Raw genomic sequence first — 23,090 nt, forward strand, 5'->3', positions numbered from 1 at the left:
CAGAATGAGTTGGTCCAGGGCATTGGAACTGATGAATTCCAGGAAGTGTTGGGCCAGTGTATTGGTGCTTGAGTAGTTTTGCCAGTTGATGGAGGGGTAGTTGAAGTCTCCTAGTATGAGAGTGTTGAGGTGGAACTTGATAGAGTCCAGGGTGCTTAGGAACATTTAGTGAGAGTCTAGGGACATGGTTGGGGACCTATAGCAGGCTATGGCCTGGATCGCCATCTTACCCTGTGTTAGTTGTACTTGAAGTATCTCAGATGTGTTATGCTGGGCTACTAGTATTGAGGTATACATATCCTTTATGAATATGGAGACACCACCACCTTTGGACTTTTGGGGCCGGAAGTTGTGGAATGAGTTATAGCCTGGTAATTCAAGGGTGCTTTCTGCTGCTTTAAACCAGGTTTCCATTACAGCACAAATGTCGATGTTCTCCATTTTGAGGAGTGTGTCGAGCAAGTGCATCTTGAGATATAGACTTCTAGCATTGAGCAGCATGACCCTCAGACTGCATTTATATATAGCTGTTATGGTGTTAATTTGGTCTTTGGAACACTGCCTAAAAAAGGCACTATAGGGGTGGCAAGAGCCTTAGCCAGTACCCGGACGTCCAGGGGTGATAGATGCAGGCCATCTCTGGCAAAGCATCAAGTATGTCAGTCATGTCATCCCAAGACAGATACTGGATCCCCTTAGAATGACAAACAGTTGCTTGTTTGCAGATATCTTTAAGTACTTTCAAAAGCTAGTCAGCTTAACCAAAGGAATGCCATCAGAACCACTAACTTAATACCAAATTTCTGCAAACAATTTGGATATTTAGCCTTAATGATCAGTATTAAGGTATCAGTAAACATAAAACTGCTGTCATTCATCAGCTGAATTAGTGGTAACAACTTTGTTTTTAATCTTTACATGCTATTCATTTCTATTTCAGATTGCTGTGAATGGTAGAAATTACAGCTATGGGCATAGATCTCAAATCCAGAAATGACTATGCTGGTAAATATTTAGAAGCTTCTATGCCTTCTAACTGAATTTCTCTAGGAATGGAGATGCCTGTGTGGATATCAAACAGCATTGCTTTCATTTTGGAGAATTGTACTTTTAGTTTAGACATGTCAAACCAAACAAATATATCCAAGAGTGATCAAAAAGCTTGTACCAGTTCTATTATGATCAGAGTTAACATTTCTACAAGATCATGCAATGTTGTGCATAGAGAGTGGTGAGTCAGGGTTTGCGTAAAATGTAGTGCATTAATGAGTACTCAAGAAGTGGTCCCATTATTGAGCCTCGGGGTGCCCCTTTTTTGATAGGCTGGATGAGGAGTGGTGCAAATCAGCTAGGGACTTGAATATTCTGTTTTCTGGGTAGCTTCTGAATGCCTTAATTTCCTTCTTCCCAAAGCCATACATTTTCATGTCACTGAGAAGTGCCAAAATGATTCACTGAGTCAAATGCTTTTGTGTGGTCAGAAGAAGTAAACCCAAATAAGCTTTCCTTTGTCCACAGCTCACAGAATAGAGTTTGTAAGTGACAAAAATAAATTATGGATGCAGTGGCCTTTCCTAAAGTCACACTGCCATTCACTTAAGGGGCATGGGATTACTGACTTTTTTAAATTGTATGCCAATTTTTTCCCTATAATTTTGGACAGGTTGGAGGGCAAGATTGGTAAGTAAGATTCTGCTTTCTTATGCTGGCCGTGTTTATTCAGTAAGGATATTTGTAATTTCATATCTCTGGAAAAATATCTAAAGGAAGAGTAATGTTATTGAATGGGAACTGACATTGGTGAGACAGCCCTTAATGATCTTAGAGCAAAGGCTATCAGGTACTGCTTTGTCATAGCTAGGGACTTCCCTCAGCTATTTGTTTGTTTAAAGAGCATTAACTTATTTAAATTTGTTTACTATAGAATGTGAGTTACAATGGACCATTTTCATGTTCAGACTGGAGATAAAGATAAGAGAAACAGATTTCTAAACAACTCTGTAGTGAAAGAACAGCAATCAATATGTACTGACAATAAGAGGATATACAACAGGCATAATATATATTATGTGCACACTATTTGTAGTACAGTACATAAAGTCTGTTGGATGACCTTGAAGGACATAAGGATAAAGCCCTTACTGTGCCCCAGATGACCAGTGTTTGATTAGTGTTGCAAACACTGGAGGGGCCACAGGAGGAGGAGGTATGTGAGAGATAGCCTGGGGGAGGGAAGCAGCTTAGGCTCACTGCAGTAAGTAGAATATGAACCTGGCAAGCAGGAAGCAGCTGATGATCAGCTGTGTGTGTGTGTGTGTGTGTGTGTGTGTGTGTGTGTGTGTGCGTGTGTGTGTGTGTGTGTGTGTGTTAGACAAGTGTGTTCTATAGGATACTAAGACATGCAAAATAGGAGTAGAAGAAATGGGATATAAAGTAAGGGTGAAGTAGCTGAGATTTCGGACTTTTATAATATCTCATGTACATTAACAGAAATAAAGTGGGTGAAATTAGTGCATGGAATTTAGATGATGTAGCCCAGAGGGAGGCAGCTGTATTTGACCTTTTTAAAGCAATTTGTTTTTAGTTGAGTTCAAATCTTGAAGTTAGATGTCAAGTCTTTGAGAGTTTGAGGCCAAGAATAGAAAAGCTGTGATTTGTGCATTGCAGTTTAGTACTGGGGTTAAGTAAAACAGGACCAGAGTTTATTTGCCTTCTTAGATTATAGGAAGAGATTTTCATGGTTAGTTTAGCCTCCAGTGGAGAGAAGATTTCATTATGAAGTAGCTTAAATAGGAGGGAACCATTTTCTTTACTGATTGTTTGGTTGTGATTCTCTTGCTTTGTGGAAAGGGTGATGAACCTACATATTTAGTTGGAAATATTTTGTAGGGTTCTGTGTTAGAGATTAAGCATGCAACTTTTAAAAGAAGGTCATATTTAAGCTGAGCAAATAAAATTATTTTAGTTATTGCAGATCATATAGCAAATGAAGAAAATGTGTGAGTTTATGGGCCAAAAAGAGTAGGAAGTGGATTATTTTGTGTCTTTTTTAAGGTGTATGAAATTTCAGATTTTGATCAAGCCAGATACCCAAGTAGTTGTTGTTCAGGTCTTTAATATTTAAATATTATGTGCTTTATGAGGTGTGGTAACAAACCAGTTTGCCTATAGACACTTAGAGGAAAGGTGGGCAGAAGGGGTCTATAGTTTTGGGGGAGGAGATGTTAGGGTTGAGTGGAAGGTGGAAAGTGTTTAAGTAGAGTAGTGGTAAGGAGGGGTTAAGTCTGGATAGATGAGTGCTATGGAGGAAGTGAGGTAAGTGTAAGGAGGGGATAAGGGAGTTTTATGTGAATGTAGCTGGATTGGGAGGACAGACTTATGTGTGAACTTGCTGCCTGCCCTCCCTCCCTTTTTTTATGGCTTCGAGGATTTGGTTATTTCCTATGTATATGAACCAGTTAAGCAGAGAAGAGAGGCAGGATTGTCCCTCTTCTGTTCCTCCTCTGGTGTTGGGTGTTGGATCCAAGGAGGTTGGTTAGGGATGGAAGTGAGCAGTGGTTCTGCTTAGATAAATGAGAATAAGCGAGCAGTTGAGGCAGTGCTGCTTATTTTGGGGCAGGGTGGGTGAGATATGCTGCCCAGGTGAATTGTTGCATGGATGTTCATGCTGTGATTAAATAATCTAAGAACATTGTTCAATAAAGTTGTGATTTAAAAGTTTAGTAAAGGTCGCCAAATGCCATTTTGGTGTAGTTATTTCATAGGTTCATAGGCAGGTACTAGGCTGTTGGACCTAGGGCCTATAGAAGCCTAGCCAAAAAGGTACCCTGGCTTTTGCCACCCAAGAAAATTATTTTCCTGTGCCCCTGTCAAGCAGATCCACAGAGGTGATCCCTGGGGTGAATTTCCTAGTTCCCATCCAATCATCAAGAGTTTTCTTGAAGAGTGCTAATGAGGAGCTTTGTTTGATATAGATAGGTAGTTTGTTCCAGAGTATGGGAAGTTTCTGGGACAGGAATCTATCCCTCCAGCATGTTCTCTTTATTGTGGTGACAAGGTTTAGGACCCTAGAGCATGTAGCTCAGAGGGATTGGGATTTCTTTAAGTGGAGCATGTCCAACAGCTCTGGGTTTGACATAGCTTTGTATGTTAGGCAGAGATCACCTCCGAGTAGGCGATATGCGACGGAGTAAAGCTGGAGTTTTTTGAGATGGTCTGAGTAGGGCATCTGTTTGAGGCCAGTAATCCTCTTTGTGAGGCCTTTCCAGTTGTTGTAGATGTCTTGTGAGGTACATACCAAAAGGGGCATTGTACTCTATAATGGGTCTAATGAGTGATGAGTAGAGGGAAACAATGACCTCTTTTTTCCTGGATGAGAAACCTTTTGTGATGAGGTGTACCATGTAGAAGGATTTCCTGACTACTGTGGCGATGTGATTATCAAAGGAGAGACTACTGTCCATCTGTGTCCGAAGGTCTCTTATCACATGTTCAGTGTTAAGTAGACTACCACCTATGTGGTAGCTCATGGGTACAGAGTTTTTATCCCAAGGGGATGACAAAGTACTTTTTGGCATTTTGCTTGAGGCCATGGCTTTGACACCAGGCATCTGTCTCAGTGAGGCCCTTTTGTAGGACATCCACATCATTAGGAGTTTCAATTATGGCTCCTAGTTTGCAGTCATCAACAAACTTCGTTAGCCAAAGACCTTCTGTTTTAGCCTGTACTTCAGAAAAGTAGATACCAAACAGGAAGAGACCCAGGACTGAACCCTGTGGTATTCCACTTGTCACTGGTCTGAAGTCAGATTTGGAGTCTGCTACTTTCACAGTGTGGGTTCTGTCAGTGAGCCATTTGGCAGCCCATCTTGTGACATAGGGATTTATCCCTAGTTTAGTGAGTTTATCTATAATTCCAGAGTGGGGGATGGTGTCAAAAGCCTTGGTGAGATCTAGATAGGCTATGTGAACCACCTTACCCTCATCTACGGCTTTGGTGGCTGCTTCAAAGAAGACAATCAGGTTTAGGAGACATGATCTGCCTTTTACAAACCCGAACTGGTGGTGTCCAGAGTGTGGAGATTACCAATGTCTTTGTTTATAAGTTCCATGATGATACGTTCCATGGCCTTGCAGACCAGGCTCGTTAGGCTAAAGGGGCAGTAGTTCCTGGGGTCCGTGGTGACTCCCCCTTTGTGGATGGGATACCCGTCGCTGTACGCCATTCAGTGGGCACAAAGCCTGAGGTGAGGCTATGATTGAACATGGTGCTTAGGTGGGGTGCCAGTTCATTCTGTAATTCATGTAGAATGCAGCCTGGGATGTTGTCAGGTCCCATAGATGCTGTGTTCTTGGTTTTGGAAAGTGGGTTTTTACCTGTGCAGCCGTGATTACAGGAACTTTGCATTCTTCCGGTATAGAGATGGGCCCTTTAGGGGGTGGGGGGGGGGTGGGGGTAAAGTTAGCACTGAATCTATCTGCCAGGATGTTGGTGATATCAGTTGGTTCTGTATATTTAGTGCCATTGTGCTGTAACTCGGAGCAGATCTGAGTGTTGCCATTGAGATTCTTGACATAGCTATAGAATGCTTTGTGGTTGTCTTTAGAATCAGTGGCAATTTTGTTTTCAGAACTAGCTTTGGAGGATTTTATGATGGATCTCAACTTCTTACTGAGGCTGACCAGGGAGTTATTCCAGTCATGAGATTTTACTCTTTTTTTGCAACAGTTTCTTTCTTCTGTTGTAGAGTTTGTTTATGGAAGGGGACACCAGATTGGCTTCCTTTTTTTGGAGGATAGCATCTTGGTTCTGGTAGGGATAGCATGATCCATGCACTTATGTAAGTGCTTATAAAGTGCATTTGTGTAGGATTCAGCAGTCATACCTCTATTGTCCATCTGCATGGGTGTTGTGAAGTTTGCCATTTCTGTGTTAAGAAGCGTGAAGTTGGCTTTGGAGAAATGTTTTATGGTGGTTTCCCTAATGTGGGGTGGGAGTGGGATGTGGATGTCCAGGCTAATTAGCTTGTGGTCAGATCTGACCAACGAGGAATTGACCTCTGGTGGGGAACACTGGTCACCCATGTTGGTAATGACCAGGTCTAGGATATTGCTGCCACTGGTGGGGGTGTGGATAAGTTGATCCAAGGCTTTGGAATTTATGAATTCCAGAAAACATTGAGCAAAAGAGTTGGTACATGAGTAGTTATTTTAGTTAATGTTAGGGTAGTTGAAATCGCCCATTATTAGGGTGTTGGGTTGTACTCTAATATTTTCCAGTGTATCATGAAATGAGGAGTGGGAATCCTGGGGCATGGTGGGGGATCTGTAGCAAGTTAAAATTTGGATTGCGGTCTTGCCCAGAGTTAGTTGCACTTGGATAATCTCGGATGCATTATGCTGAGGAACTAGCCTGGAGGTGTGGATATCCTTAATGATTATGGACATGCCCCCACCTTAGGTGTTTCAGTCCAGGTTAGGTGGCCGAAAGGTGTGGTATGATTTATAGCCTGGTAATGCAGAGGTGCTGTCTGGAGCCTTGAACCAGGTCACCGTCACTGCACAAATGTCGATGTTCTCCATTTTAAGGAGTGCCTCGAGTGAATGCATTTTGAGGTTTAGACTTCTAGCACTGAGTAGCATTACACTCAGATTTTGCTTGCTTGTACCTGTTACAGTGGTGAATTTGTAATTTGAACCTTGCCTAAAAATGGCACTATAGGGGTGGCAGGAGCCTTAGCCAGTATCTGGAATCCCAAGGGCAACAGGTACAAGCCAGCTCTGGCAAAGCATCATGGTCTGTCGATCATGTCATCCCAGGCAGATAGATACTGCATCCCCTTAGAATGACACCAGAAGCTTAGCCAATTGTTGAAGTCAGTCATTTTGTCCTTGTACTGTGGTATCATTCTGGGTGATAGCAGGATGCTACTCAGGGCTAGGGTCATACCTGCCTGGGCTGCAAGATTGGAGAGCTCCTCCAGGTCATTCACACCAACATGGACAATGATAGAGTCATATTTGTACTTTTTGTGGAGTGACCTTAGTGCCTGCATTATGTGGCGGATCCTGGCACCTGACAGGCAGCTGACAATGACTTTCTCCTTGTTTAACCTGGTGAGTGGAACATCAGTGTGCCTGACTATAGAGTCACCTATGACTAGAGTGTTGGGTACATTGTTATGCCTTATGGGCTGTAGTTGAGTGGCAAACTGAGTTTGTGGGCTGTGTGCCATTTGGGTTGTGTTGGGGGGTGGAGGTTGCATGGGTTTCTGCTTTGGAGGTCTCTGTTGCTTGAGCAGATTTTTATTGAGAGCCTCCGCGAATGTAGGTGTGTGTTTTGTGTTGCTATGTATGTGTTTTGGTGGTGTAGGTTTTGAGGGACTATGTGATAGGTGTGGTGTGGTGCAAGTGTTTACCTTCTTCTCTTGACTGCCTAGTCCAGTCTTGTGTGAAGAGAGCTTTGCTTCCAGTTTGGCTATATAAGTGCATCTCTCACATGTTGTAGTGTTGGGTGGTAAGAGGAGAGGGTTGTCTGTGTACATGAGGCAATTGCTGCATTGCACCAAGATACCCAGTTTCATCAGGTAGACAGGAGAAAACACTGGAAACTGACCCTTTGACATGCCTGGATAGGTGCTTTTTATTAAGTACTAAAAATTGTTTTCCTGTAGACAAGTGCGGAAAGTTGAGTGCTGTCGTAATTTGTAGCTTATTTAATGCTTATGAGTTCTGAACAAGTGCTGAGCTCAAAGAAACAGATTTGAGTGCTAAAACTAAAAAATTGGCTAGTTCTAAGGGAAAATTTGAAGAGCAGACTTTATGGCGCCAGGAATAGTTTAACCCTAGCTAAGCGGCGATGCATAAAGTGTATTTTTTTTAAATATAACAGTAGCAAATGAGCAAACTGATTTAAACAAATTAACCAATAAAAAGGAAAAACTGAGCCCCATTCTAGCAGTCTTTGATTAGACAAGTTCTAACTGCACACTCCTGTCACTAGGGTGCAGGGGAACCTTCTCCAAAAAAGATGGTCTGGATTAGTGCTCAAGTTATACAAACAAAGCAGGTCTGAATTTAGTCTATGCTACAGCAAACAAGGCGTACCAATTTCAGAAAGAAACAGTTCAAATAAGCAGGCACAATAAGCCTTTAACCAGAAACCCCCAGTTCAGAAGGGCAGAATCTACCCTCTCCTCCCAAAAGAGTGCAGACCACACCTTCTTAATGTAAAATAACTGGCCCAAAGCCCAAGTGCTTAAACCAGAACTAATACACTCTTAGAATAACATACACTAAGCCTTCAATCAGCAACTCCCAAATTAGAATGATGTAAGCTACCTGTCCTGCCACAACAGTGCAGACCACAAACCTTCTTAATGTAAAACAACTGGTCTGAAGCCCAAGTGCTTCAACCAAAGGCTTAGATTAACAGTTACAATTTAATCAGGCTACTACCAAGTAGTAATAAATGCAGCAGAATAAATACAATTGAGTATTTTAAGAAGAGGCAAAAGCAAAATAAAGTGCAATTATTTTTTTTAAGAAAAGTGCAAGGAGAGAGGAAGGAGGAGCAGAGGTTAAGAACCTAAGTGGGTTGGCCTTCTCAAATGTTCTCTCTGTATTAAGTAGAGTGAACACCAGATAGGGAGGGGTGTCCCAGATCAAATTTACAGTAGGGACGGGCAACTGCAAAGCCACCAACTATAGCAACTCTACAAGAATAGGGTGGGAGGGAAAAACTGTTTCAGGACTGATGAGAAACATAAAACAATGCCAGAAAATATATAAAATTATTCAGTCAGGCAAACAATAATCCAGTCAATTAAGACAATGCAGTACTCTGAAAGGTTAAAATGCCAAGAAATATACTTATCAATCAGCAGTATATTTCCAGATTGTTTGAGAATCACATCAGATAGAACACCAAGAGTTTCCAACAGTGTATGCAAGAATTTACAAACAGAAAATATTTTTAAATCAGCAAGCCTTGAAGCAATCAGATAACACAAAAGCTGTTAGACCAGTTTTATACACTCCACCTCAGAAATAGGGGGTAAGCAGTTTCAGTTCAGATGAGAAACATAAAACAATGCCAGAAAATATATAAAATTATTCAGTCAGGCAAACAGTAATTCATTCAGGCAAAATTAGACAATGCAGAACTCTGAAAGGTTAAAATGCCAGGAAATATACTTATCAATCAGAAATATATTTCCAGATTGTTTGAGAATCACATCAGCTAGAACACCAGGAGTTTCCAACAGTGTATGCAAGAATTTACAAACAGAAGCTATTTTTAAATCAGCAAGCCTTGAAGCAATCAGATAACACAAAAGCTGTTAGACCAGTTTTATAAACTCCACCTCAGATATAGGGGGTCAACAGTTACAGGACAGATGAAAAACATAAAACAATGCCAGAAGATATATAAAATAATTTAGTCAGGCAAAATTAAGACAATGCCGAACTCTGAAAGGTTAAAATACCAAGAAATATACAGTCAGCAATATATTTCCAGATTATTTGAGAATCATGCCAGCTACAACACCAGGAGTTTCCAACAGTGTATGCAAGCATTTACAAACAAACTATTTTTGAATCAGCAAGCCTTGAAGCAATCAGATAACACAAAAGCTGTTAGACCGGTTTTATAAACTCCACCTCAGAAATAGGGGGTAAGCAGTTTCAAGACAGATGAGAAACATAAAACAATGCCAGAAAATATATAACATTATTCTGTCGGGCAAACAATAATTTAGTCAGGCAAAATTAAGACAATGCATAGCTCTGAAAGGTTAAAATGCCAAGAAATATACTTATCAATCAGCAATATATTTCCAGATTGTTTGAGAATCACGCCAGCTAGAACACCAGGAGTTTCCAACAGTGTATGCAAGAATTTAGAAAGAGAAACTATTTTTAAATCAGCAAGCCTTGAAGCAATCAGATAACAGAAAATCTGTTACACCAGTTTTATAAACTCCACCTCAGGAATAGAGCATAAGCAGTTTCAGGACAGATGAGAAACATAAAACAATGCGAGAAAATATATAAAATTATTCAGTCAAGCAAACAGTAATTCAGTCAGGCAAAATTAAGACAATGCAGAACTTTGAAAGGATAAAATGCCAAGAAATATACTTATCAATCAGCAATATATTTCCAGATTGTTTGAGAATCACACCAGCTAGAACACCATGTGTTTCCAACAGTGTATGCAATGATTTACAAACAAACTATTTCTAAAGCAGCAAGCGTTGAAGCAATCGGTTAACACAAAAGGTCTTAGACCAGTTTTATAAACTCCACCTCAGAAATAGGGGGTAAGCAGTTTCAGGACAAATGAGAAACATAAAACAATGCCAGAAAATATATGAAATTATTCAGTCAGGCAAAATTAAGACAATGCAGAACTCAGAAAGGTTAAAATGCCAATAAATATACTTATCAACAGCAATATATTTCTAGATTGTTTGAGAATCACACCAGCTAGAACACCAGGAATTTTTAACTGTGTATACAAGCATTTACAAACAGAAACTATTTTTAAATCAGCAAGCATTGAAGCAATCAGATAACACAAAAGCTGTTAGACCAGTTTTATAAACTCCACTTCAGAAATAGGGGGTAATCAGTTTCAGGACAGATGAGAAACATAAAACAATGCCAGAAAATATATAACATTATTTAGTCAGGCAAACAATAATTGAGTAAGGCAAAATTAAGGCAATGCAGAACTCAGAAAGGCTAAAATGCCAAGAAATATACTTATCAATCAGCAATATATTTCCAGATTGTTTGAGAATCACACCAGCTAGAATACCAGGAGTTTCCAACAGTGTATGCAAGCATTTACAAACAGAAACTATTTTTAATTCAGCAAACCTTGAAGCAATCAGATGACACAAAAGCTGTTAGTCCAGTTTTATAAACTCCACCTCAGAAATAGAAGTTAAGCAGTTTCAGTACAGATGAGAAACATAAAACAATGCCAGAAAATGTATAAAATTATTCAGTCAGGCAAACAGTAATTCAGTCAGGCAAAATTAAGACAATGCAGAACTCTGAAAGGTTAAAATGCCACTAACTATACTTATCAATCAGCAATATATTTCCAGATTGTTTGAGAATCACACCAGCTAGAACACCGGGAGTTTCCAACAGTGTATGCAAGCAGTTACAAACAGAAACTATTTTTAAATCAGCAAGCCTTGAAGCAATCAGATAACACACAAGCTGTTAGACCAGTTTTATAAACTCCACCTCAGGAATAGAGGATTAGCAGTTTCTGGACAGATGAGAAGCATAAAACAATGCCAGAAAATATATAAAATTATTCAGTCAAGCAACCAGTAATTCCGTCAGGCAAAGCTAAGATAATGCAGAACTCTGAAAGGTTAAAATGCCAAGAAATATACTTATCAATCAGTAATATATTTCCAGATTGTTTGAGAATCACACCAGCTAGAATACTTGGAGTTTCCAAAAGTGTATGCAAGCATTTACAAACAGAAAGTATTTTTAAATCAGCAAGCCTTCAAGCAATCAGATAGCACAAAAGCTGTTAGACCAGTTTTATAAACTGCACCTCAGAATTAGGGTGTAAGCAGTTTCAGGACAGATGAGAAACATAAAACAATGCCAGAAAATATTTAAAATTATTCAAGTCAGGCAAAGAGTCATTCAGTCAGGCAAAATTAAGACAATGCAGAACTGTGAAAGGTTAAAATGCCAGGAAATATACTTATCAGTCAGTAATATATTTCCAGATTGTTTGAGAATCACACCAGCTAGAACACCAAGAGTTTCCAAAAGTGTATGCAAGAATTTACAAAGAGAAACAATTTTTAAATCAAGAAGCCTTGAAGCAATCAGATAAACCAAAAGCTGTTAGACCAGTTTTATAAACTCCACCTCAGAAATAGGGGGTAAGCAGTTTCAGGACAGATGAGAAACATAAAACAATGACAGAAAATATATAAAATTATTGAGTCAGGCAAGCAATAATTCAGTCAGACACAATTAAGACAATGCAGAACTCAGAAAGGTTAAAATGCCAAGAAATATACTTATCAATCAGCAAGATATTTTCAGATTGTTTGAGAATCACACCAGCTAGAACACCATGAGTTTCCAACAGTGTATGCAAGAATTTACAAACAGAAACTATTTCTAAATCAGCAAGCCTTGAAGCAGTCAGATAACACAAAAGGTGGTAGACCAGTTTTATAAACTCCACCTCAGAAACAGGGGGAAAGCAGTTTCAGGACAGATGAGAAACATAAAACAATGCCAGAAAATATATAAAATTATTCAGTCAGGCAAACGGTAATTCAGTCAGGCAAAATTAAGACAATGCAGAACTCTGAAAGGTTAAAATGCCAAGACATATACTTATCAATCAGCAATATATTTCCAGATTGTTTGAGAAACACACCAGCTAGAACACCAGGAGTTTCCAACAGTGCATGCAAGAATTTACAAAGAGAAACTATTTTTTAAATCAGCAAGCCTTGAAGCAATCAGATGATACAAAAGATGTTAGACCAGTTTAATGAACTCCAGCTCAGTAATAGGGGGTAATCAGTTTCAGGAACGATGAGAAACATAAAACAATGCCAGAAAATATATAAAATTATTCAGTCAGGCAAACAATAATTCATTCAGGCAAAATTAGACAATGTAGAACTCTGAAAGGTTAAAATGCCAGGAAATATACTTATCAATCAGAAATATATTTCCAGATTGTTTGAGAATCACATCAGCTAGAACACCAGGAGTTTCCAACAGTGTATGCAAGAATTTACAAACAGAAGCTATTTTTAAATCAGCAAGCCTTAAAGCAATCAGATAACACAAAAGCTGTCAGTCCAGTTTTATAAACTCCACCTCAGAAATAGGGGGTAAGCAGTTTCAGGACAAATGAGAAACATAAAACAATGCCAAAAAATATATGAAATTATTCAGTCAGGCAAAATAAAGACAATGCAGAACTCTGAAAGGTTAAACTGCCAAGAAATATACTTTATCAGCAATATATTTCCAGATTGTTTGAGAATCACACCAGCTAGAAACCAGGAGTTTCCAACAGTGTATGCAAGACTTTACAAAGAGAAACGATTTTTAAATCAGCAAGCCTTGAAGCAATCAGATAAACCAAAAGCTGTTAGACCAGTTTTATAAGCTCCACCTCAGAAATAGGTGGTAAGCAGTTTCAGGACAGATGAAAAACATAAAACAATGCCAGAAAATATATAAAATTATTCAGTCAGGCAAACAATAATTGAGTCAGGCAAAATTAAGACAATGCAGAACTCTGAAAGGTTAAAATGCTAAGAAATATACTTATCAATCAGCAATATATTTCCAGATTGTTTGAGAATCAAACCAGCTAGAATACCAAGAGTTTCCAACAGTGTATGCAAGCATTTACAAACAGAATCTTTTTTTAAATCAGCAAGCCTTGAAGCAATCGGATGACACAAAAGCTGTTAGACCACTTTTATAAACTCCACATCAGAATTAGGGGTTAAGCAGTTTCAGTACAGATGAGAAACATAAAACAATACCAGAAAATATACAAAATGTTTCAGTCAGGCAAACCAAAATTAAAGGAATTCAGATCTCTGAAAAGTTAAAATGCCAAGAAATATACTTATCAATCAGCAATATATTTCCAGATTGTTTGAGAATCACACCAGCTAGAAACCAGGAGTTTCCAACAGTGTATGCAAGCAGTTACAAACAGAAACTATTTTTAAATCAGCAAGCCTTGAAGCAATCAGATAACACACAAGCTGTTAGACCCGTTTTATAAACTCCACCTCAGGAATAGAGGATTAGCAGTTTCCGGACAGATGAGAAGCATAAAACAATGCCAGAAAATATATAAAATTATTCAGTCAGGCAACCAGTAATTCCGTCAGGCAAAGCTAATATAATGCAGAACTCTGAAAGGTTAAAATGCCAAGAAATATACTTATCAATCAGTAATATATTTCCAGATTGTTTGAGAATCACACCAGCTAAAATACTAGGAGTTTCCAAAAGTGTATGCAAGCATTTACAAACAGAAAGTATTTTTAAATCAGCAAGCCTTCAAGCAATCAGATAGCACAAAAGCTGTTAGACCAGTTTTATAAACTGCACCTCAGAATTAGGGTGTAAGCAGTTTCAGGACAGATGAGAAACATAAAACAATGCCAGAAAATATTTAAAATTATTCAGTCAGGCAAAGAGTCATTCAGTCAGGCAAAATTAAGACAATGCAGAACTGTGAAAGGTTAAAATGCCAGGAAATATACTTATCAGTCAGTAATATATTTCCAGATTGTTTGAGAATCACACCAGCTAGAACACCAAGAGTTTCCAAAAGTCTATGCAAGAATTTACAAAGAGAAACAATTTTTAAATCAGGAAGCCTTGAAGCAATCAGATAAACCAAAAGCTGTTAGACCAGTTTTATAAACTCCACCTCAGAAATAGGGGGTAAGCAGTTTCAGGACAGATGAGAAACATAAAACAATGACAGAAAATATATAAAATTATTGAGTCAGGCAAGCAATAATTCAGTCAGACACAATTAAGACAATGCAGAACTCAGAAAGGTTAAAATGCCAAGAAATATACTTATCAATCAGCAAGATATTTTCAGATTGTTTGAGAATCACACCAGCTAGAACACCATGAGTTTCCAACAGTGTATGCAAGAATTTACAAACAGAAACTATTTCTAAATCAGCAAGCCTTGAAGCAGTCAGATAACACAAAAGGTGGTAGACCACTTTTATAAACTCCACCTCAGAAACAGGGGAAAAGCAGTTTCAGGACAGATGAGAAACATAAAACAATGCCAGAAAATATATAAAATTATTCAGTCAGGCTAATAGTAATTCGGTTAGGCTAAATTAAGACAGTGCAGAACTCAGAAAGGTTAAAATGCCAAGAAATATACTTATCAATCAGCAATATATTTCCAGATTGTTTGAGAATCACACCAGCTAGAACACCAGGAGTTTCCAACAGTGTATATAAGAATTTACAAACAGAGACTGTTTTTAAATCAGCAAGCCTTGAAGCAAGCAGATAACGCAAAGGCTGTTAGACCAGTTTTATAAACTCCACCTCAGAAATAGTGGGTAAGCAGTTTCAGGACAGAGAGTTTGAGAAACATAAATCAATGCCAGAAAATATATAAAAGTATTCAGTCAGGCAAACAGTAATTCAGTCAGGTAAAATTAAGACAATGTAGAACTCTGAAAGGTTAAAATGTCAAGAAATATACTTATCAATCAGCAATATATTTCCAGATTGTTTGAGAATCACACCAGCTAGAACACTAGGAGTTTCCAACAGTGTATGCAGGAATTTACAAACAGAAACTATTTTTCAATCAGCAAGCCTTGAAGCAATCAGATAACACAAAAGCTGTTAGACCAGTTTTATAAACTCCACCTCAGAAATAGGGAATAAGCAGTTTTAGGACAGATGAGAAACATAAAACAATGCCAGAAAATATATAAAATTATTTAGTCAGGCAAATAATTCAGTCAGGCAAAATTAAGACAATGCAGAACTTTGAAAAGTTAAAATGCCAAGAAATATACTTATCAATCAGCAAAATATTTTCAGATTGTTTGAAAATCACACCAGCTAGAACACCAGGAGTTTCCAACAGTGTATGCAGGAATTTACAAACAGAAACTATTTTTCAATCAGCAAGCCTTGAAGCAATCAAATAACAGAAAAGCTGTTAGACCAGTTTTATAAATTCCACCTCGGAAATAGGGGCTAAGCAGTTTCAGGACAGATGAGAAACATAAAACAATGCCAGAAAATATATAAAATTATTCAGTCAGGCAAACAATAATTCAGTCAGGCAAAATTAAGACAATGCCGTACTCTGAAAGGTTAAAATGCCAAGAAATATACTTATCAATCAGCAATATATTTCCAGATTGTTTGAGAATCACACTAGCTAGAACACCAGGAGTTTCCAACAGTGCATGGAAGAATTTACAAACAGAAACTGTTTTTAAATCAGCAAGCCTTGAAGTAGTCAAATAACACAAAAGGTGTTAGATCAGTTTTATAAACTCCACCTCAGAAATAGGGGGTAAGCAGTTTCAGGACAGATGAGAAACAGAAAACAATGCCAGGAAATATATACTGTTATTCAGTCAGGCAAAGGGTGTTGGCAAAATTAAGACAAAGCAGAACTCTGAAAGGTTAAAATGTCCAGATTGTTTGAGAATCACACCAGCTAGAACACCAGGAGTTTCAACAGTGAGATTGGGACAACGAATGTTTGTGCTGTATTCCAAAAAGACTGGTTTTAGCCTTGGTTAATTTAGGAAGTAGTATTAATCTAAGTAGTGAGACGGTGGAGATTTGACTCAAGCTGTTGATGTAGGGAGAAATGTGAAAGTCTAGATCTAAGTAATAACATGTCAAGCACATAAAGTATAAGTGTCAGATATGATAGGTGATCGGGGAGTTTGTTGATGAAGACTGAAAATAGCAAAGATGCAAGAATGGAGCCTTGTGGAATATCTTTTAGGTGGGTGCATTGGATGGCATGGAAGTGTTAACCTTAACTCTGTAGAATTTAATGGAGAAATAATCTTGGAACCATATGAAGTCAATTTGGTTAATACTTATTATATTACGGTGATTTATAGGGCTGGGATATTAAAATGCCTGGTTAGATATAGAAAAACAATATAAATTTTGTTCAAGAAGTGTTATAATGTCTATAGCTTTGGTTTTCTAGAAGTAAAGTAGAGGAGTATAAGCATGTGAAAAATCAGGATAGGATATTGAATTTAAGCTCAATAGAGAATCCACAGAGACTTTATACAATCCTTTAATTGACAAAACTTGGCAATCTGTGTATGTGAACAGTTTAACTTCCAGCCATAAACATTTTTGCAAATCTCTGCACAATTATTATAGCTTTATTCACTTCCTGCAATTTAATAGTGTGTGTGTGTGTGTGTGTGTGGGGGGGTGCAGGGGGTGTTATTTGTATTTCCATATGCAGCCTAGTTGTTTATCTCGTTCCAAAAGATCATTGAAGTTCCAATCAGGGTTGCTTGTTTCTGTGTCAGACCTTTCTTTTTAAGTTTTATTTATATAATTATTTAATTAATGAATTAATCCTCCCCCCTCAGCTGGCTGACCAGCAAGCTTTCCACAGCTGGATGCCCCTTCATTCTCTAGTGATAAAAAATTCCATGTGCACTGCGGCAAGAGCCACCTTGGGAGTTGTAGTAGCACACAAAACCTGGGTTGCATGTACTTTGGCTAGCATCCTAACTGTAAGACAGATTTATTTTGGATGGACTATCTCCTCCACTTATGGTGAAGTGAGCACTTGCATCACCCAGAGACTGCCTGTACTCTTGTCTTTGCATGTGTGGTCCTCCACATACACTGACAAGAGTAAAATTTCTAGCTTGGATTGCCATGACCACATCCACCATGCACTGTTCCTCTGCATCCTGTTCCCCACCACCCCACTCTTCAGCAGAGGCTGTATCATCAGAGCAGCAGTGTAAGCCACTTAGGACTGCTATGCCCCCCCGAATGGGCATGCACATGCTTTCCAATTGTGCTATCAAGCAACTTATCAAATGTGGATTGCCTAGGCCATAGTCAGGGAAAACTGAGGACTGGCTTTATCCTTTTACGCCAGTGGTGATGGTTTAGCTTTTGCTTTATTGCTACTCCTTTCACATTTATCTCATAAGTGATAGTAACTGCTGTAGTCATCAAGATATTTTTCAGCTTTGTATATCTTCCAGACTCAGTTTATTTTTCTGAATGTTTATCTGATCTCTAATAAGATCTGTGAGTCAGGTGTTCCAGTTACCCTTTGGATTTTGCTGTGTAGGAGTTCTCCTGTAGCATCAATGAAGTATTAAGGAAATGGTTCTGTACTATGTTGTAGTCCTTGTTTTGTAATTTTGAACTAGCCTGTTAAAGCCATACATTCCAGTGCTGGCCTTGCTGTTGCACCTCAAGTGACCTGTATTTTGTTGTTTTCCCTTTTAGCTTGTAAGTCTTTGCTGGGCAAATTAGCTATCACTAAACTAGGTGCATCCAATCTAGTGGAATAAAATCTATATGGCTTGTTGGACAACTCCATTCCAGATGGAGTGGTCCCTGGTATATGGGGGTTGTTTGTGCAGCTCCGTTTAACAGGTTGCAGGAGGAAAAGTCAAACAATGAGCCCAGGGACTACTGTTCAATTTTAGCATTCCATTTAAAGTTTTGATGGACCTTAAATATATTATTGTGACACTGGAAGAGTGTCATGATGGTTGCAGTCATGTTACTTGTTAGTTGAAGAGAGGTTGGGGGTGGTTGATATAAAAGGCCAACCCTTAGTTCGAGCCTGTTACGTGTGACATTTATGCCTGAGGAGCAGACCAACACAAATACATTGAAATGTTTCCTTACTCAAGAGAAGCATTCCTTCACCAATTTGCTGCAACCCTGTTGCTTTGACTCACATGTTAAAGTTAATAATTATATTCAGAATGTAACTTGTTTGATTCAAGACCTTATGATGCCCATAGCAGTCAGCTTGTGTACCTGTTTCTAAGCTTCCATTGATAGGAATTTATTCAGGTACTCCAAGTGATTACTATTACGCTGTAGAGGACAGTTGTTTAATTAGCTTCCTGTTGCTGCATTATGATTCTGAAGTTATAGCTGGAGTGAAAAAATGACAAGAAAAGCTAATGTCAGCAGATATTCCTGCTGTGAAAGTTGTTGGAGACAGGATAGGCGTACTACTTTAACTAGAAGAATACATACCCTTCACTGTACAATTGATCAGTATTTCTATGCCTGCACTGAACAGCAGAGAGCTAGCAGTGTTGCTTCATTATATATTTTTGCAAAACATTTGTGAAATATCTGTCAGTTGAAATAGATGTGTGCAGCAGTTTGTTTATACTGCTTTGCCATAAAGGATGTATCACCATGGACATCCTCCTTTAGAAGAATGTAAGTCTAATGAAGGATGGATATGGAAAAAGCAAGGTTGGGCCCAATTTCCTCCTTATCTGCAGGCTATCTCCAACCTGTGAGTATAGGCAGTTAACACAGCTGGTAATGCTCCTTTCTACTGTACTATCTGATATAGAATGGACAAACTTGGCAACAACACTGCTTATGACAGATCCTGACCCTTGATGGGACCTAGAAAATCATTACCAAGACGCAGACAACCTTCATCCTAAAAAATCTGAGGTGAGCTTATAAAATCCTTGTTTTAAGTTAATGTTGACAGATAGTAAAACAACTAATTTCTTACACTGTGCTATATGTCAGTCTCCAGTTGCAAGCTACTCTCTCCTCCAAAAAGCATTAATGTTAACCAAAATTGCTCCTGTGAGCACCTAAACTGGGTTTTAAGTCCGCTATATTTATACCACTTAACATTTGCATCATTATTCTGAAACATCCCTTCTACAAATAAGTCATTAAAATTGCATACAGTGAAAGCCTTACAGTACCTGTGATGTTTTGAACACACACACACACACACACACACACACACACACACACACACACACACACACACACACACACAAAGCAGTGTTGCATTTAACAATTAAACTTGCTAGTGTGTGTGTGTGTGTGTGTGTGTGTGTGTGTGTGTGTGTGTGTGTGTGTGTGTGTGTGTGTAGTTTGCCCAGCTTTCAAATAGTTTGTCCAGCTTTCAAATACAGAAACAATAAAGATCCACTGATAAGGACACAGAGACAGTGAAGTTTGCAGATGAAAATGTTTAATGCATGTTGCTGATTAAATTAGCCTCATGCGAGGAAGACTCCTTAAGCTCTACTTTTAACTGAAGATTATTTTTTTCTTTGTGATATATGAACTAGTTTTGCAATTGACCACTCATCAGTGCGTTTTTTTTTTCTTTTAAGGTGGTATTAGTTGGAATTTTAAATAATTTTGTAAAGATAACGTAAAAATAACTTTTATGTATCCATTTGGATCCCCTGCTAGAAACAAATCTGCAGGAAAAGGCTATACTGACGTTTTTTAAACAATAATCCTGACTGGCCAACGTACTTGTTTCCAGACTATGCCTCTGAAGTAAACATTGAAACACTAAAAATGTTGATGAATATGTTCATGTCCGATAGCAGTAGAAGCAGATCATTACCAGTACTGTTATATATTTTTTTTTGAATCTTTGACAATCAGATGAAGTTCATTAGGCACAACTCTGTGTGTTCCATGGATGATCCGGAATCATTGGTTTGGTTTGGGTAAGAAACTTATTGTGAGGAACATAAAAGTAGAGTTTGTGGGAGTCAAACATAGATCTCTATACTTTTACATATCATTATCTTACACAGTTGCTCTGTTAGCTGTGCTGTGACTTGATTTTAGCACCATTTACAGTTTGGCATCCTTCATGTCTGTGTGAGTTAATTCTCGAGTGCATGCTTCCGTTTACAACTGCATTAAGACATAAGCTTTTTCTTTTTCTTTTTTTTCCTTCACTTGCAGCTCTGAAGTGGTACCAGGGTAAATGTGACGTCCAAGCTGAAATAGAGGAAATGCAAGAAGAGCAACTGTCCCTTGCCTCTGTAGATACACTTTCTGTCCTTGATCTCCTCCGGGACCACACAGTGAGATGGCAACTCCTTTCTGTCATAGTGGTCAATATCGGTATGCAGCTCTCTGGAATTGATGCGGTAAGTCTGCAGTGGAAAAAAATTAATTCCTGGTTTTAGGTGGCCATAACAGATAACATTAAGAAATGGTAAATCCAATATACATTCTTACATGACACATGGTCCTGACATCTGTGTAGTTCAAATACCTGCTTCCAGCAGTTTAACCAGGATTTAATTGGGTAGCTAGCAATGGTTTCAATATGATACTGTTGAATAGTTCCTCTGTTTCTGGTCTTATCATGACAATCCCATTCAGAGCTGTGTCAAACAGAGGTATAATAGCTGAGTGCAAGCCAAGTGAATGAATGATAGCACGTGGATTAAACATGAGTTATAAATATCTTTTTATCCTCATGCTTGCCATATGTCAGCCCTGACTGACCCATTCATTCCCCTCCAGGTGAGAGTTGGTCATCTTCCAGGCAACCATACTAAGGTGTAAATTCCCATCCCCTGCATCAGTTCATAGGTTCAGCCCACAGTACTAGCCACCATACATTTCTAGTACTAGGCATACCCAAATCAATTTACAGCATTTAGTGCATGGCATGCACACCCATCCAGTAGCTTGAATCATGCTGGGATATCCTCAATGATCCAAGCCCCTACTGTATGTCAGTCTGGTTGTGAGATGTCTTGTTTTCCTCCTCCAGATGAATTAGTATCAGCTACTCAGTGTTTTCCTTGCTCTGTAGCTTTTCCAGTGTTTAACTTGCTAGTCAGTCATGGGTCATCTGTATTGTTGTGTTAGGGTTTCATGTCTCTCCACCATTAATCTGATCGCTGATGCATGATTTTAACAAAGGAGGCTGTTGTATTCAAGACTTACCCTTGTTTATAAGTGTGGAGACTTTTGAATTGATTGGGTTAAGTGTGGTGGTACAGCTGGAGTAAAACACAGTATTTGGTGTGTGTGTGTGTGTGTGTGTGTGTGTGTGTGTGTATGTATGTATGTGGGGTGGGGGCTTGCCACCCAAAGAAAATGCTGATTTTCAAAAGCCATGTCACTTGTTGTTGTAATTAACATGAATAATTTAGCATATATGAGGCTACAATTTTACCTCAGTAACTCAGGGTTTTTCCTCAGAACCATTTAACATGAACAATTTTACCTCAGTAACTCAGGGTTTTTCCTCTGAACCACAGCAGATCATCTTCTTGTATGAGCAGCTTAAGAAGCTATGCAGTCCTGTTATACTATTACACTGTATTGCGTACCATGTCAGGAAGCATTCCATTCTGTTGGTCTGCAAGGCAGTCACCTCTTTCTGGACTTGAGCATTTTTCTGATAGTTGGGTCACAGTTACAGTATAGGTATAATGACAGGTAATCTGAGATAGATTGTAGCATGCTGGTAGTATAATCAGGACTGTTGATGTACTGTGGACCAATGGCAAATAGAGCAGAAAAGTTATGAAAACACTGTGGTAATACAGCCAGCAGACCTACTTCTTACATGCCCGTTAGAAACCACTTGCAATGCCATGCCTTGTGGCAATCTTAAGAATACATCAAATGAATGAAGAGTCCATGCTGATATATTATTTTGTCATATAATGAATGAGATGTTATAGGTTTAATAGTACCTGAAAGTTACTATTGCCATGTTTCTGTGATGCTAGTACCTCACAAAATCGTGCCAGACATGAATCTATATATATATATATATATATATATATATATATATACATATATATATATATATATATATATGTATACTGTCTCTCTCTCTCTCTCTCTCTATATATATATATATATATATATACATATGAAAAGAAACTGTATGTTTGGGAAAAAATCTGTCAACTTGTGCTGCACATCAAAGTTTATACAGTCCATTAACTTATAATGAATGTGAAGCTAGCTTTTGGCCAGACACATTTCACTTGTGTGTAGATCTGTTAGTTGGGTTTAGGAACAGACTTTTGTGTCAGAGACACATCAGGGAATGTTCAACTAAGTGTCCATAGAGCTCTTCCTTTCATATAGATGAGTGGGTGGTAAGGATACAGCCAGCCTATGTATAGCATCTGGTGGAAAGCAGAGCCTTCACTGAGTGTATTATCTACTACAATATATATACTGATGTAGGGCTCCTAGTGTGCCAAAGTCAGACACCTGCTCAGTACATGTATAACAGGGAAAATGGATGGGGAAAACTCTGGATGGTTGAAAATTATTGTAATGCTGATCAGTTCCCATCGGAAGAACTTCAGGTATATCTGTGATATATCTTGTTGGTTTACTTGAGTTTGGAAAATGCTCCATAGTTCAAAGGATTAATTCCTGATCCTGAGGGAATAAACAGAGTTCTTATTATGTAGAAATCGTAGCTGGTATTATATAGCTGAGACAGCATTATTAAACCCAAGATAAGG

The 23,090-nt window shown here is 38.5% G+C and overlaps 1 protein-coding gene across 1 annotated transcript in view; it reads left to right on the forward strand.

The window, feature by feature from the left end:
• The window catches only part of LOC122788725 (solute carrier family 2, facilitated glucose transporter member 5-like), a 569,090-nt gene that overhangs the window by 222,049 nt on the left and 323,951 nt on the right, over positions 1–23,090 (forward strand). Inside the window, exon 7 of the mRNA XM_044055616.1 lies at positions 20,542–20,729. Within this exon, the coding sequence (XP_043911551.1) occupies positions 20,542–20,729 (188 nt within the window). The remainder of the gene's footprint in view (positions 1–20,541; positions 20,730–23,090) is intronic.

Source organism: Protopterus annectens, chromosome 14.part0 (assembly GCF_019279795.1).
Source record: "Protopterus annectens isolate FY-2018-M chromosome 14.part0, PAN1.0, whole genome shotgun sequence".
Lineage (NCBI taxonomy): Eukaryota > Metazoa > Chordata > Ceratodontiformes > Protopteridae > Protopterus > Protopterus annectens.